The sequence below is a fragment of the Mastomys coucha genome, unplaced genomic scaffold, assembly GCF_008632895.1.
Source record: "Mastomys coucha isolate ucsf_1 unplaced genomic scaffold, UCSF_Mcou_1 pScaffold18, whole genome shotgun sequence".
Lineage (NCBI taxonomy): Eukaryota > Metazoa > Chordata > Mammalia > Rodentia > Muridae > Mastomys > Mastomys coucha.
The window spans coordinates 60,355,793-60,373,306 of NW_022196900.1; the positions used below are offsets into that span (position 1 = coordinate 60,355,793).

A 17,514-nucleotide genomic window follows, 5' to 3' on the forward strand; every position below is an offset into this window, starting at 1 on the left:
CCTCTCCCTCTCCCTCTCTCTCTCTCTCTCTCTCTCTCTGTGTGTGTACGTGTGTGTGTGAGAGAGAGAAAAAGAGAGAGATTTGTAGTTCTTTGTAGATTCTGGGTATCACTTGTCTAATGTGTTGTTAGAAACATTTCCCAGTTTAGTGGAACATCCCATCATGTTCCTGGTTACTTCCTTAGTCTTGCAGGAGCTTTTTGAAGTCAATGCGATCTCGCTTGTCCATTCTGGGAGCTCTGTTAATTCCTTTCCAGAAACTTCTTCCCTATGTCAATGTTATATCTTCTCTCTTTTCCCCTAACAATGTGTGACTTCCAGGTCTTACATTAAGGCTTTCCATCCATTTTGAGTTGATTTTTGTACTTGCAGAGAGATAAGCTTCTTTCTTTTGCATGTGGATACCCAGTTTTCCCAACACCATTTGTATGGAGCTGTCTTTTTCTCCGTGTATGTTTTCAACAGCTTTCTCAGAGACTAGGGTCTGTAACTCCTGGGATTGGTCTCTGGACTGTGTACTTTGTCTTGGTTTATGGCCTGTTTAATGCCAGTGCTGTGTAGCTTTGGTTACTAAGATGAGCTATTGTAATGCCTCCAGCACCATGGCTTCTGCTTCCGGTCACTTTGTTGTTTAGCATCTTTTCTACTTCCTTATGAATTTTATGGTGATTTTTTTCTCTAATTCTGTGAAGAATGCCATCGGAATTTCGATGGGGACAGCCCTGAATGTGTAGGTTGCCTCTGGTAACATGCTTACTTTCACATAATGAATTCCGCCATTCTACTAGGGTAGAACATCTCTGTATCTCCTCATGTCTTCAGTTTCTTTCTCTGTTGTCTTACAGTTTCATCTTGAGGTTTGTTTATTCCTGGGTATTTTAAAAGGTGTTTTTAATAGCACTTACTTTCTGATTGCTTTCTTGACAAGTTTGTTACTGATACATTAGGGTTGCAGAGTTATAGATGTTGCCTATCCTGTTACTTTGCCAAAGGCACTTATCACATATAGCTCTCTGGTAAGTATTTGGAGGCTCCTAAATAATAGAAACTGTACATACAAATAAGAACACCTCAGCAGCCTTCCTTTCATATTTGAATCACTTTTATCTCTGTTGTTTTAGCTAAGACCTTGGGCACTCTGATTAAGAGTAAGTGGACACGGGGCTGGCGAGATGGCTCAGCGGGTAGGAGCACTGACTGCTCTTCTGAAGGTCCTGAGTTCGGATCCCAGCAACCACATGGTGGCTCACAACCACCCATAATGAGATCTGATGCCCTCTTCTAGTGCATCTGAAGACGGCTACAGTGAATTACACCAAGCGAGTGGGGCCGGCAGAAGTCCTGAGTTCAATTCCCAGCAGCCACACACATGATGGCTCACAGCCATCTGTACAGCTACAGTGTACTCATACACATAAAATAAATAAAATAAATCTTTAAAAAAAAAAAAGAGTAAGTGGACACCCTGGCATCCTGGAATCGGGAACCATTTTTGAATGGTTTTCGATGGTTAGAATAGTAGCTGCAGGTTTCTTATATAGCCCCTGTTATGTTGTAGCACATTCCTCCCGTTTCCCTAGTTTCTTCAGGGCTTTTATCACTGGGATGCAGACCTGTGACTGAGGCCTTTCCTGTATCAATGAGTTGTGATGATTTCTGTCCTAAGGCATATTTATGCATGCTGTATTATATTTTTGGATTTGCATATGTTGAACCATCCTTGCATCTCCAGCGTGAAGCCATCTCTGTCATGGTGTATGATATTCTTAGTGTGTTCTTGAATTTGGATTGCAGATATTTTTATTGAGAGTATTTTTTAGCCGTTTTCTTTTGGGAAATGAGTCAGGGATTTCCTTCTTGTTTTTCCCTTCCTTGGTTTTGGTATCAGGTTAATGCCTGACGTATTGCCATAGATTTTCAAAAGTTGTTTTTCCATTGGTGATTTCTAATTGCTCATGATTGGAAAACCTTCATCTGTGCTGTTGATCTGGAGATAAGGTAATGTCGTGTGCTTTGTGTCTTGTTATGTGGCCCGTTTCTCTGGAGTGTGCCATTCATTCTTTGTTGTGTTTGTTTGCTTCAAGACAGTCTCAGTACATAGCCCTCACTGTCCAGGAACTCACTATTTAGACCAGGCTGACCTGAAACTTAGAGATCCACCTGTTTCTGACGCCTTAATGCTGGGATTGAAGGCATGCACCACAACACCTGACAGGTTTGGTTTTTTTTTGTTTTTTTTTTTTTCATTTTTAAAAATTGTGTGTGCATAGGTGTTTTTGCTGATCCGTGTCTGTGCACCACATGCATGCAGTGCTCATGGAGGCCAGAAGAGGGCGTCAGGAACTGGAGTTACAGACCATTGTGAGCTGTCGGGGTGCTGGGGCTTGTGTCCAGGTTCTCAGGGAGAAACAGTAGCATGTTCCTAACTGCTAATCCTCTCTTCAGCTCCTTATCATTTAAGAGTGGGACTGGGGGAGCAAGCACACACTTGTGCCACGTTGTGCAGTGGAGGTCATAGGTCAGTTTTCTTCAGTCATTTCTCCTTCCGCCTTGCTTTGAGGCCAAGCCTCCTTTACCGTGCTGTGTGTTCTAGGCTAGGTGGCCCACCTTGCTTTGAGGCCAAGCCTCCTTTACCATCCTGTGTGTTCTAGGCTAGGTAGCCTGAACGTTCTGGCTGATTCTCCTGTCCCTACCTCTCATCTATGCTAGGTTCGCCCTACAGGCACATTCATGCTTCTGCATTTGACTTTTTATGTAGGGTCTGGGGTTTAAAATCTGGTCATCAGGGGTTTGTGGCAAGTGCGTTTAGTGGGTAAGCCATCCTCCCGGCTGCATTTTCTCTCTTTCCTGCTGGTAAGTAATTGCTCCTAAGTCATCAATACCCTTTCCTTTCTTAGCATCCTTGTCTTTCCACTTAGCTCGTCCCCCGTTCTGTTTCCTCCTTCCTACCCACTTAGGATTATTCCCCGTTCCTTACTTTAGAATTACCCTGAATGTTATCTGTTTCATGGACCTGACTATTACAAACTTATGCTGGGATCCTTTAACTTCCATGTGCCACAAACACGGTCTTGTATTTGTCTCTTTTCTGATGACAGCATTCGCTCCCAGGGAGATTTGAATGAAGCTATTCATGTGGTAAAAGCTTTGCAGAATGTGGGCAGTTGGGAACAATTTTCAGCTTTCTCACACTTGAGCACTACCCACCCCCCACCCCCAATATATAGATCTACCTTGAGAGGTTTTTCCCTTGGCACTTGGTTAGTTGTTGGCTTGTTATCTCCCTAGTCTAGTGTTTGTAGTTGGTTCCTCGTTCCTTGGGAGCTGTGTTCTCATTGGAAGCGTTTCATAGCATTGTTTTCTTTCTAATTTCTTTTTCAAATTTTGCTTTGGTGTTTATCAATTTTATGAGCGTTCTGAGTAGGTGTGTGCGTTCTTTATCTACTTGGGACCCCAGTGGCTGATCATTGTTTCTGTGCTCCTTAGGCTCTCTTTAATAAGATATATTTCTCAGCTATTTTCTAAAGACGCCTCACTTTTCTCCTGCAGGGGCTCCTGCTGAACAAGTCCTGGCTCCCCACCCCTGGCCCCTGGCCCCTTGCTGCTGCTGCTGCTACCCTAGCCTTGCTCTTACTAATTTTGCTCTTACTAATTTTGTTTGCATCTTTGCTTTCTTTAACCTGCTCTTTTAGATTGCTGATTTCTTTTGAACCGTGTTTGTCTCACCATTTAACACTCCTGATAAAGCACAGAATATAGGTTCAGTGGAATGCTCTGTGAGTTTCTGAAGCCTTCATCTACAGAGTACGATACCCATGCCAATTTATGGGCTTGCTTTTGAGGGTTCGTGATCTGGTCTGCGTGGCACATTTGGAGCAGTACTATTTATAGTAAGCAAAGGCTGACTTTCTCTTTGTATGTTTGTTTTTCATGTTAGTGCTTCCCACTGGGCCTTTATAACTGAGTGACCTTGCTCATGTTACTAGTTTAAAAAAAAAAATCCGCTGCCCTTTTTAAGGCTACTTATCTATTTTTGGGACATCTGTCATGTTCAGTGGGTGATCTTAGTTTCCTGTCCATTACCTCCGCTTTCTCTGTCACAAGCAGCCCTGCCTGTTGCCTTTGTTTGAGTGGCTCTCGCCCCCAGATGTCAAGTTATTGTTTCCTTTGAATACATATTTTTGGGGGAGGGTGCTGTCAGCTCCCTTGTATGCCAGTGTTTATTATAGGTTAGTGAAGGGGTCCATGTGTACCTCAGTGGTAGATCGGTGTGCTGCTCAAAAGCCTCCATACATACATCAGCCATAAGAATTTGATAGAGAAAGGGATGGTTGGAAGACTAGAGGCGAAGCCTGGATTTGTTAGGATTTAGGGAAGACAGGCAGGGAGAGCTCCGGCCTTCTGTCCTCTGGGCTCCCCCCACCACACTGGACGCTGCCTCACAGCACATTTGTACCTCACACCCAGCCCTACGTTTTCTAGTTTCCTCAGTGTGATGCCTCACTGTAGTTGTGGGTGCGAGTGGAGAATGTCTGTGACCAATGTCAGCCCACACCAATGCCGCTGTCTGGTCCTTGCCCTCTACTGTGCGCTTACATACCACCTGCTGCTAAATCTTTGTTTCTGTGGCCTTAATGGGCACAGGCTGCTCCTTCTCTGGACAGCCTTTGCTTACCGGGAGAGCCCAGCTCCCTGAAGGAATGGTGGGAAAGGCTGTGCAGTGCCACTTGCCAGAGCCTTCCCTGAGCTCTCTTGTAGACCTAAGCTTTCTTGCTCTCTGTACACATCTGCCTGCACACTTTCTATCCAGATGGAGCTTCTTGCTAGCGCTGTGTCTGTTTCTTGAGTCCACATTAAAGCCCTCTCAATTCTATAGATTCTGGGTTGGGAGAGAGACCTAACTATCCTTGCCGGTTCTCCCTTTTCTTGTAGCTAGATGTATGTGTTTGTGTGTATACATATGTGTGTGTGTGTATATATATCTGTGGTATATATATATTATGTATGTGTGTATATAAAAATATGTATATTCAGAGAGCGAGTCTGTGTGTATATGGGGGGCTTGCACATGCCACTGTGCATATTATAGAAATTGGAGGATAATTTTGTTTGTTTGTTTGTTTGTTTGTTTTTTGAGACAGGCTTTCTCTGTGTAGCCCTGGCTGTCCTGGAACTCACTCCATAGACCAGGACCAGGCTGGCCTCGAACTCAGAAATCTGCCTGCTTCTGCCTCCCAAGTGCTGGGATTAAAGGCATGCGCCACCATTGCCCCGCTGGAGGACAGTTTTGATGAGCTGTCCTGCCCTACCATGTGGGTCCTGGGATCCAAACTCAGGTTGTTAGGCTTGGCTGCAAGCATCATTACCTGCTAAGCCATCTCTCTGCTCTGACACCTAGCTTTTTTCTGTAGGTTCTGGGGGCTCTGAACTCCAGTCCTCACTTATGTGACAAGTGCTTTAGCCAAAAAGACATCTCACCAGCTCTCAGGATGCATTTTAAAACTAAAAGGTGACTCGAATTTTTAGGTAGCTGTGCAGCTTAGTTCATCTTCATTTTACAGTAGAGGATTAAGTGAATGAAATAAACTTTCAGGAGAGGGAAATTATGTTTGAAAGTCAAGATAGGTTCTCCCACCTTGGATCCGCCATAGATAGGTTCTCCCACCTTGGATCCGCCAACAGTCTAAGAAGGCTCCCTGTAGTGTGGGGTTCTAGTGTTGTGTCGGTGAGGTAACACTTTCCTGGGAAATCCATCTCTCCTTGGCATTGTCTTGTTTGTGTATTTTAATGAGACTTGGGATAGTAAACTGTTAGTGTATTTGAAGCCAGTTGGCGTTGGACAGGTGTCAGATGAGGACTGCCTGCCATGGGTAATATAGGACATGCGCCATCATAGTTGAGAGCTGTGGTAGAAAGCACCCAGTAAGTGCATGATATAAAGCAAGTTGTGTTTGTCAGAAAGTAAGTCTTAGGCAAGTGGTTGTAAGAGGAACGCCCTTGGACTCTATGTGTTTTACACCTAATGCTTCTGCTGTTTGTTTCTGTCCACGCTGAAGATGCACAGTAACCAGAAGGGATTACTGCCAGAACCCAACCCTGTACAGATTATGAAAAGTTTAAACAACCCTGCCATGTTACAAGTTCTTCTGCAGCCCCAGCTGTGTGGACGAGCCGTGAAGCCAGGTAAGCACCACGCATCCACCTTGAGTACAGGCTGTGTTGCATGAATTACTCGTGCTGCATTGTATGTGAGATGTAAAAAATGCATTGCAGGTTAAAAGGCACTTAAGCCGGGCAGTGGTGGCCCACGCCTTTAATCCCAGCACTTGGGAGGCAGAGGCAGGTGGATTTCTGAGTTCGAGGCCAGCCTGGTCTACAGAGTAAGTTCCAGGACAGCCAGGGCTACACAGAGAAACCCTGTCTTGAAAAACAAAATCAAAAACAAAGCAAAACAAAACAAAACAAAAAAAGGCACTTAAGCTTGTATAGCACCTTTCTAGAACTATTCATGATTATTAATCAATTATGTGAGATGCTATCTTGTCTTGGCTGTTTGGTGGGTACAATCTAGTTTTGTGGTTCTGTTTTCTGTACCATTAGTAAATGTTAAATATTAAACCTTCAGGTTAGCTCTTTGTCGCCGAGACCTTCTAAACCCAGTAACAATGGTGCACACCCCCCCTGCTATTGCCTGGATGAACCAAGAGCCTGGAGCCTTTCCCTGTAATTATTCTGGTGAACTTATCTTGTTGAATATGCAGATTCGTTTCATCTCTGTTTTTCTCTGTCCTGAAGAACATAATTTCCCTTTGCGGAAGCTGACCGAGGCACCGGCTTCTGATTAGCCAGATCTTTGTTATCGCTGTATACTGACTACCAAGCTATTTGCTCTTCTCTTTCCAGCATTTCCTTTGGAAACAAACAGCTTTATATACACAAGACTTCTGTGTTAATATTATGAGGAAATGATGCCTGAATTCAATGCTAAAGTTTAGGATAAATATATTTAGTGTAAGCATCCTCAGTGTGTTTATTCCAGTTCGGTTCCACTGGCCTGATGTCCACTCCCATGCTAAGCAACACAGACCCACAAGTTAAGGGTGCAGTCCTGGGTGGCTGCTCCACTTTAAACTCTGGCTACAAGTTAAGGTTTCTCTGGGCCATCTGAACTTCTGATCAACCAGCTATACAAATTTGGGAGTTGCCAGGACCCTTTAGTTTGTTAATCTTCTGAAATGTCTTATAAAATTCAGGAAAGCATCATATCTGTGATTATAATTTTACCAGAATGGATCTAACAGGAATAGGCAAATGAAAGATACTAGTGTGCATAAGATTCCTTATGCAGTTAGGCCATGACATGCCAGTATGTCATTGGCATGGGGATCTTTAAGAAACATTGTTACTGATAATTTCACACGTGTATATAAAGCATCCTGGTTACTCTTTGCTTTCTCTAATATCATTCCTGTCCCTGTCACCCAACCCCATCCCCACCAGTCCCTTTCCCAAGCTCATGACTTTTGTTTTATTTTATGACCTGTTTAATCGGGCCACCTGTGAGACCATGGATTGAAACTATCCATTTTAGCCCTGTGGGGTTACCAGTGCGTCCATAGCCGAGGACAGTAGAATCAGTCCCTTCCCGAACTGATTGGTACCAAACGATCCAGCAGTGAGGATAGCTCAGTTAGGGCTTTCCTGCTGCGAACAGACACCAGGACCAAGGCAACTCTTCAGAGAACATTTAATTGGGACTGGCTTACAGGTTCAGAGGTTCAGTCTATTATCATCAAGGCAGGAACATGGCAGAGTCCAGGCAGATGTGGGGCTGGAGTTGCTGAGAGTTCTGTGTTTTCATTAAAAAGCAGACAGCTAGGAGGGGAGGGTCTCAAATTCTACTTCCATGGCTACACACTGACACACTTCCTCCAACAAGGCCACCTCCTAATAGTGCCACTCTCTGGGCCAAGCATATTCAGACCACCACAGAGGGAGAGGGAAGGCCTCCTGAGCCTGTTGTCTGTCTATGCCTGACTGTTGGTGGGCTGGTTCTTGTGCCGGCCCAGCTCAGGCATCAATAGCTGCCGTGAGACTGTGATTGTCATAGCTGCCGTGAGACTGTGATTGTCATAGCTGCCGTGAGACTGTGATTGTCATGGCTGCCGTGAGACTGTGATTGTCATGCTGTGTCTTACCCAGGGGGTGACATGTACAGTGCTTCCTGTCTTCCTGCTCTTAGGTCCTTTTCCCTCAGTGCTTTCTGAGCCTTAGAGGGGATGGTATAAATGCCATTTTTAGGGCTGAGCACTGATGAGTCATAAAGTCTCAACACTTTGTGAGGCCATAAGTCTTCGCATTACATTCATCACTGTCCACGTGAGAGGAGCCTCTCTCAGGACGGCTGAGAGCAGCACTTTTCTATACAGACATAAATACTTGAAAGGTAGCTTGACAAATTTGCTAAAAAGCAACACCCAGCTCCCATTCCAGGGCTCCTCATCTCCCTGGCCGTGGGTTTTGACCTGCATTGTAGTATTAGTCATGGATTCCCTCCTGTGCATCAAGTCTCGGGTCCAGTCAGGGAGCTGTTGGTTACCCCCTGACAGGAGTGCAGCTGTTGCTCAAGTGGGCTTATCTTGCAGGACTGTGAAGATCTAGCAGCGGGGACCAAGCTTCAGCTCAGTTCTAGCTTGGTTTTCTATTTTCTATCATGATTCCAGGCTATGTAGCCTGTATCCTGTGCTTTCTTTTGTCAGGCTAAACACAGTGACCAAAAACAACTTGGGGAGGAAAGGGTTACAGGTCCCACTCACAGTTGATCACTGAGGGAAGATGGCAGGAACTCAGGCAGGAGCTAGGAGAGTCCTTTTTTTTTTTTTTTAAAGATTGATTTATTTATATATGTGAGTACACTGTAGCTGTCTTCAGACACACCAGAAGAGGGCATTGGATCCCGTTACAGATGGTTGTGAGCCACCATGTGGTTGCTGGGAATTGAACTCAGGACCTCTGGAAGAGCAGTCAATGCTCTTAACCACTGAGCCATCTCTCCAGCCCCGCGAGGAGAGTTCTTACTGGTTTGCTCCTCACTACCTTCTCAGCTTGCTTGTTCATACAACCCAGCAACCCCTGCCCAGGGATGACATCACTCACACTGGGCTGAGCCAGCCCACATCAATCATCGGTCAAGAAAATGCCCCACAGGCATGCCCTTAAGATAGTCTATGGAAGCATTTTCTCAGCTGAGATTCTGGCTTCTCAGATGATGGTAGTATGTGTCTATATGACAAGACAACAACCAACCAACAACAAAACCAAAATGCCAAAATCCCTACCTAGCACAAAGGGGCATTTACTCTTGGCACTGAGGGTTTTGTTAATAAGTCACGGGTTCTGGGAGCCCCTTTCCCAGCCATACAGGGTCTCTTTAGGGGTTGGAACTTTAATGGGAGTTTTTCTGTGTGGAGAACAACCCCTCCCCCCCAAAATGTATCACCTGTACATTTTCTGGATTGTTCTTAAACATGGTGTCCCTAGACATGACACCCTCCTGTAGGATGGTGTCCATCGGCACAGTTGGCAGTAGTCCTTAGTTCTGGTGATCACATGATTTCTCGTGATGCATTCCAAGGTTGCTCTCATGCATAAAGATGCATCCTGTGCTCTCGGGCCTGTAAGGGAAATGTCATCCACACCTTTGGATTGTGGGCATCTTTAGTAATTCCGCCCCACTATCATTTCTATCTCTCCACTCCAGTTTTATGTTTGCATTGGTTTGTGGTCATTAGGAATATGGTTTTTGGTTTTATTAAGATTTTATTTTTTAATTTTAAAATTATTTGCATAGGGGATGGGTATGTATACATGAATGCAGATCCCTAGAGTGGAGTTAGAGGCAGCCGTGAGCCACCTGACATGGGTGCTGGGGACCAAACTCTGGTCCTCTGCAGAAGCACTTTGCTTCCTTCATCGCCATCGCCGAGCTGTCTCTCCAGTCCCAGGAGTATGGTTTTTTGTCTTTTATGTTTAATGTTGCCGTCTCTGTTTCAAGATGCTTTAATATTTACACAGAAGGAGAAATTATTTCCTGGCTTTGTTTGGGTTGGTGCGAGAAGAATACATCTGTACCTCAGTGAGCATGCGCCAACTAGAAAAATGGTGCAGATTCCACTTTGGCATTCTCTTGGACAGTAGGGGGTTGCTAGAGAATTGGGGAATCACGTGCTTTCCAGGTGGAGGCAAAATCTCAGAGACGCTTTGTCTTCATTTACGTCTGTACTTTTATTACGGATTGCAGACTCGAGGCCTGAGGTTGATGTGCATTTAAGTTGTAGACTCCAGTTGGATCCGCACACTGGCTCACATGCTGTATATAGTACTTTTTAGCTGAACCTTTCTGTAGAGTGAGCAGGCATATGTTAACTTGGCAGGTTAACTTGGTTATGCTTTGTTTTGAGATATGGACTCACTATCTAACTAGGAATACAGGCATGCCCTAGTGTTTGTTCTGTTCCATGTACATGTGAAAAGGTATAATAACATCTTCAGGGTTTTTTTTGTTTGTTTGTTTTTGTTGTTGTTTTTTTGGTTTTTCGAGTCAGGGTTTCTCTGTGTAGCCCTGGCTGTCCTGGAACTCACTCTGTAGACCAGGCTGACCTCAAACTCAGAAATATGCCTGCCTCTGCCTCCCAAATGCTGGGATGCGTTTGCCACCACTGCCCAACAGTTGTTTGTTTTTTTAAAGGTTTATTTATTTATTTTATGTATATGAGTGCTCTATATGGAAATATACCTGCACACCAGAAGAGGGCTTCAGATCCCATTACAGATGATTGTGAGCTACCATGAGGTTGCTGGGATTTGAACTCAGGACCTCTGGATGAGCAGCCAGTGCTTTTAACCCCTGAACCATCTCTCCAGCCCTATTGTGATTTTTCCTGAATGCTACTTTGTGATATATTACAATAGTAGATAGAATTTTTCAATAATAATTAAGTGAAATTAATCCTGTGTTTTCTATTTCATGGTTCCTTACTCTCCATATATTATCTATTCTGAAAATATCTCTTCTGAAGTGTACATGGTATTTGGACTCAGACTTAAGAGTGTAGTTACCCTTCATTCCACTTACCTCTATGTACAGTTTGTGTCTTTGGAGACAAGGTCTCACTGTGTTATTCCTGGCTGGCCTAGAACTTGCTGGGTAGACAAGACTAGCCTCAAACTCATAGCTATCTGCCTGGCTCTGCCTCCCAAGTTCTAGAATTGAAGACACTCACCACTATGCCCTGTCGTGTGTAGTCATGTTGTATCTTTTTAGTTTTATGATGTAAGAATTTCTATGCATGTATTCTCTTCTCTAAAGGATTTTTCCGTAAGGTTTTTAAGGATGAGGGTTGAATCTTTACTCTTGCCCTTCCTACTGACCAAAAAAAAAAAAAAAATCTCCCAAACGCATGACACAAAGAAGGCTGAAGAAATGGCTCATTGATTAAGAGCCCTTGTTGTTCTTGCTGAGGACCAAGGTTCGGTTCCCAACACCCACATGGTGGTAACTCCATGCTCCAGGGGATCCCACACCCTCTTCTGATCTTCTTGGGCATCAGTCACTCACATGGTCACTCACACATAAGATACAAAAACAGTGAGCAGCAACCAAGGTCTCCTCTCATCCTGTGCTGCTAGCAGATGAGACACCCCAGCACCCTGTGCCGAGTGCTAGAGACAGGTGAGCCTGTGTGTGGTACTTGACACTTAAAGACAGAAAGTGCTGGAATTTTAAAGCGAATTCCAGGATTGAATCGCCAGGAGATGATGAAACTTCCTGTGCAGGTTAAAGGGTAGAAAAGAAATGTTTTTGGAACATGTATTTTGAATTTCATAAGTCACGTGGTTCCGGTTTTCTGTTGACTGACTGATCTTCTCTACAGTTCTCGGAGTCTCGCCCAGCTTATCTCATCTGCTGAGTCCATCCCTCCCCTCTGCGCTCTTACACTTCAGTAAAGCACAGCAGGTGTGTACTGGGTACTGAAGCACTGATGACTTGGGGTGGATGATCCCATCTCTCCCAGCCCCTCAAGACAGAGTTTTCTGTCATGCAGGATGACCTTGAATTTCTCTTTCTCCTGCATCCATCCCCCAGGGGCTGGAATTTACCAGTGTGCCAGACCTCATCAAGAAGTTAATTGATTATTTTGCCATTTTAAAACAATATCCTGCCTGCCTTCCGCCCTTTGCTGTCTAGGGATTGTTCTAGTTTACTGATGCCAGCAGGTGCTGGACTGCTGCCCTACACCTTTCTTTTGATTTTTGATTGCTGTAGTTGTTAAGGCTGGCCTTGAACTCATATTGAAGGCGGGTAGGCCATTGAACTTGGCATCCTCCTGCCTCAGCCTCCTGAGTAGCTGGAATTGTAGGCCTGTGCAGCTAGAGCTGGCAGAGAATATTGTTAGGATAGCTGCACATAGTCACAAGTGGAGTGTGCATAATCCTGCTAATGACAGCAGCACACATAGATAAACCTGCCAGTTCCTGCTTGTAGGGGATTAAGAGCAGAATACTTATTTTGTGATATATTTTTGCTCGATAATGAATAGGTTTTCCTCTCGCTCTTTGTGTGTGTTGGGGGCAGGCTGAGACAGGCGGAATGTGTGCCATGGGTGTACATGTGGAGGGCAGAGGGCAGCCTTGGGTGCCAGGCCTTGCCTTCTACCTTGCTTGAGGCAGGGTATGTTTGCTGCTGCACATGCCAGGTTAGCAGGCTCTCAGGTTTCTGGGGATGCTCTCTTCTCCACCCCCCTTTTCTCAGTCTCTGTTTCAAAGAGTATGCAGACTTGAGGCAGATATGCTGCCTTGTACCTGGAATCCCAACACTGGGGAGGCCAAGGATTCCTGGAGGATTACTGCATTTACAACTAGCCAGGGCTACATAGTAAATTCCAGGCCAGCCTGGGCTCCAGAGTTAGAATCCGTCTCAAAACAACAGTAAACACCCAACAACAAAACAGTAAGGAAAACAAATATTAATTATAATCAAGTATAAGCAGTGATAGGAAAGAGATTCAGATCATTGGTTATATCCTGTTAGGACAGTGGTTCTCAGCTTGCAACCCCTTTGAGGGTCACATGACCCTTTCACAGGAGTTGTATATCAAATATCCTACCTATCAAGTATTTACATTGTAATTAATACCAATCAGATATGTATATTATGATTCATTATGGTCAGATATGTACATGATGATTCATAACAGTAAAATCAGAGCTATGAAGTAGCATTGAAATAATTTCATGGTGAGAGGTCACCACAACATGCACTGTATTGAAGGATCGCAGCATCAGGAAGGTTGAGAACCACCATGTTAGGAGAGAGACCAGAAGTGTAGTGTTAGCTTTGAAGGCCTGCAAGTGCCTCTGTCTGGAGCTCCTTGCGTCTGACTGTCCCAGAAGGACCTGCTCACTCTTCCAAGGTCTGTCTCCTTGACACTGACCCACCTAGACTTCCCGTAAACAGCCTTCGGATGTCAGGATACACCTTAAGTCCTCAAGGGAGCTTCCCTTGACTCTCTAGTCTAAATGAGATTTCCCAGTGTGTGTCCACGTTTCTGTAGGTAGTTTTCCTCATAGAACTGCCATTGGAATCTTGTTTTTTAAAGTCTCCTTCCCAGGAGCATGATACACAGGGTCAAACTTTATTGCATTTCTCACTAGGTAGCACATTATCCTATTCGTAAAAAGAGCGCAGCAAGTCTTGTCAAATGATTAAATCAATAAACAAATTCATATTTCCCCATCATTAAAGCCAGGAAAGGGGGTCAGGGCAGCAAAGGTTAAGGATGGGGAATGGGTCTCCTAACTGCATATTCGGGATATTCTCTGAGGGTGAAAGTACATTAATACAAATTAAGAAGGTTTTGCTTTTTTTTTTGGATTTTTTTGGTTTTTTTTCTTTTGAAGACTGTTTCTTTGTAGTCCTGGCTGGACTTGAACTCAGAGATCTGCTTGCCTCTCCCTCCTGAGTGCTGGGATTTAAGGCATGCACTAACCACCTGGCTAAGAAGTGCTTTCTTTTTTTTTTCAGACTAACTTGAGAATTGAACTTTAAGATGAGTTGATTATAGAACAAGTTACTCTCCCGAATGTAACTTGATGTCTCATTAATTCCACAGAGCTCCGCTGTGGGTAATACGTCTTCCTTACTCCTTCAGAATCTTTCTCCCTTACCCTTGATACAGCAGCAGCTGATGAAGTTTGACAACGCCCACACTAATAATGTAAGTATTTCATCCCTTTCAGAGACTCAGCCCATTGATGAAATGGTGACATTTCACATGTGTAACTGTCTTTACTTGGATCTGGGGGTTTTTTGCCCACCCTTGGGAAACTGTCTTCCTCTCTCCCTTTTTGTAGAAGCCTGGCTTGCTGGGAGAGCCCCCTGCCGTGGTACTGCAGCCTGCTCTGGCAATAGGGCCACCCCTTCCACTGAAAACGGACCTGGGACACCATGGAGAAGCGCACAAAAGTAAATAACCCATTTACCAAGAAGTCCTTCCGCAGTCGGCTTTGAGGCTTGAAGATAGTTTATCTATAGTCCTCTCTTACTTATAGGATAATTAAATTTGAATCTTGGTCATTTAAAATTTAAAGAGCCTCGTTGCCTCATCTGGTTTTGGTATTGATATGTTGTTAATGGGTTTGCCTCCATGCCAAGATGAGATGGCCCCTGCTGGATGGGCTTTAATATTTTATGCAGGTTCACAGCAGCACCAGGAGAAAACACAGCTCCATCCAACACTGACATGCCGCCCATTGTGCTCATGGCACATCGCTCTTGTCTGCATTTCAGTTTTACTGAAGAAGAAGCCCCCAACTCTTATAAAAGGAAGAGCTAGCATTTGTAAATTTAAGTCCTGTTGACTTGAGTCCTTTTCAAATTATATTTCTAAATTAGTACTTGGAAGAAAACTAAAATATATGCTCTGAGCACATGATAGGCAGAACATTTTTAATTTGTAAAAATAGAAATATATCAGAGGTTTTTATTTTACTGTACTTTAGAAAAGCACATCCCATTTGAAACTTATTGAAGGCTTGATGTAAACAACTCCACTGATAATTTCAGTTCTGCAAACACACATCACACATTTAGTTTCTTACATCAAAAGCTGGCTAATCCAAATACTAACCAAATAACTCAGTCAGTTCTGACCGGTGCAGTTGACCAGGCAATGGTTAAATTGCCAAAAATTTTCTTGGTATGATGGAAGTCTGTCATTTTGAAAAACTTTGATTTTTTATGACTAAAAACTATGAAAATGTCTATTCCCCATATTAATGTTAGATCATATGCAGTTTGCTATTTCACATGCTATATTTTAAGAACACTGACAATTCTCTGTCTAAATAAATATATCCTAAAAGATAGAGGAGTCAAAGTGAGTCCTCTGCCAGCTAGCAAACCTGTTTAGTGCATTTGTAAGATGGAAATTTTACATCAAAATTAACTGTTTTAATTTCTTCTTGGCCTCTTGTTTCCCAAGCTTTTGTTTTGTTTTAATTTTTGTTTGTTTTTTGAGACAGGGTCTTATGTTGTCCAGGCTGATCTTGAACTTACAAGTTCAAGTGATCTCCTTGTCTTAGCCCTAGCACAGTTGAGAGTGCATGTCACCAAGCCTGACGACTTTTTTTTTTTTTAATTTTAAAATTACATTGATTGGTTGGTTGGTTGGGGGAGGGCGAGCACACCTTGCTGTGGCATGCAAATGCTATATGGAGACTACTTGCGGGAGTTGGTTCTCCTGCGCTGTCTCAGGATTTAAGCCCAGGCTGGGGCAGACCACCTCTCTGTACTAAGCCGTCTCAGCATCCTTGACTTAAAGATTTTTAAAATAAAAAAATTATACCTCATTTTCCTATGAAATTTTTAAAATAATTTCAGGATTTTTCTTCCTATAAATAAAAACACATAAATTTGTTGATTTAATGTTTATTCCTGACTATTAACGTCAAGGGCATCGCTAGTATTTAAATTCCACTTAAAAATAGTATTAATTTATATTATCTGTGGATTTCTGTGCTTAAGTTCTCAAACCACTGCCACGTGCAAGTTGCTAGTATAAAGACACTACACTCAAGTTGGGAGGAGATGGGTATGGCCAGCGCCCAAAAGCTGATGAAGGCCTGTTACCTGGGCTTGCTGCTGAATCCAACTTAACCTTACGAAATGCTGACGAACTCTTTAAACAGTAGACTTAGTTACTGTCTCCAAGTATGGAAGCATCCAAAATGCAGTGATTGGGCATTTTTAAGTACTGGTATAATTTAAATGTCAAAAAGAAATATAAGTTCCTAAAATAATAATTAAAATGTATCGTTAAGATATAATATTGAGGTTATCGTAGAAATTATTGAAAATTTAAAAAACATGATTACTGTTGGTTTTTGCTTTCTCGTGGCTTTGTAACCTCTGACCTCACCCGTTGGATTGCACAGACCTCTAATAGGTACAGAGAGGACTACTGTGTCTTGTGTAACTGGGTTCTTTTTGCCTCTGTGGTTCACTACAGCGTCTAATCTGATTCCAACTCAGACGACACTGGCAGCCGGGCTGGGCATGTTGCCATTCTTCCCACACCAGCTCCCTGCTGGACAAGCTGGGCCGGGGCGTGGGACCACTCAGGAGAAGCAGTCAGCCCCGGTGAGCATCAGCGAAGCTGGTTTCTCAGGGTCGCAGCATTATCTGCAGACCTTCCCAGGCCTTCCTGCTGGAGGCCCACCGACAGGCAACCAGAAGACACTGCAGAGCCAGCCAAAAGGCACAGAGGTAGGTCGAAAGGCAAGGGACACACACAGAGAAATGGATATCCCCAGGGCTGCCTGTCCACTCCTCTGAGTCCCTGAAGTGTGGCATTGTCCTATCTCATCCAGTTCCTTGTGCTTGGTGACTGTCCCCAGTGGTTTCAGCACCTTCGAAGCTGTGGTTCCAGTTGAGACTTCTCTTGAGCTACTGTGAGTTTGTTAAGGGTTGAGTTTCTTACTCAGTTGAACGTTACCTATCTCAGGAGCATAGCAAGCATTCAGCAGACCTCAGCTGAATGAACAAGTACATCGCCATGGGATCGACACATGACAAGCCAAGCTAGATTTCTCTGGGGCCTACAAATATGTCTAAGACAGGTTCTGAGGTCCAAACACAGCAGTATTGGCCAGGAAAGCATCAGGAACTAAAGAAGCTGTGGCTCTCAAATACAGAAATGAACTTCCTTTTTTTTTTTTTTTTAAGATTTATTTATTTTATATATATGAGCACACTGTCGCTGTCTTCAGACACACCAGAAGAGGGCATCAGATCCCATTATAGATGGTTGTGAGCTACCTTGTGGTTGCTGGGAGTTGAACTTAGGGCCTTGGGGGAGCAGTCAGTGCTCTTAACTGTTGAACCATCTCTCCAGCCCAGGATTACACTTTCTATACTGTGCTTTTTTTTTTTTTTTTTTTTTTTTTTTTTTTTTT

At 43.7% G+C, this 17,514-nt stretch overlaps 1 protein-coding gene across 2 annotated transcripts in view; it reads left to right on the plus strand.

Annotated features, from left to right (window-relative positions):
* Raver2 (ribonucleoprotein, PTB binding 2) overlaps window positions 1-17,514 on the plus strand; it is an 81,419-nt gene that overhangs the window by 48,470 nt on the left and 15,435 nt on the right. For both annotated transcript variants that reach the window (XM_031377948.1, XM_031377949.1), the window contains exons 5-9: window positions 6,057-6,183; window positions 11,934-12,016; window positions 14,172-14,276; window positions 14,413-14,524; window positions 16,569-16,825. In XM_031377948.1, coding sequence (XP_031233808.1) covers window positions 6,057-6,183; window positions 11,934-12,016; window positions 14,172-14,276; window positions 14,413-14,524; window positions 16,569-16,825 — 684 coding nt within the window. The remainder of the gene's footprint in view (window positions 1-6,056; window positions 6,184-11,933; window positions 12,017-14,171; window positions 14,277-14,412; window positions 14,525-16,568; window positions 16,826-17,514) is intronic.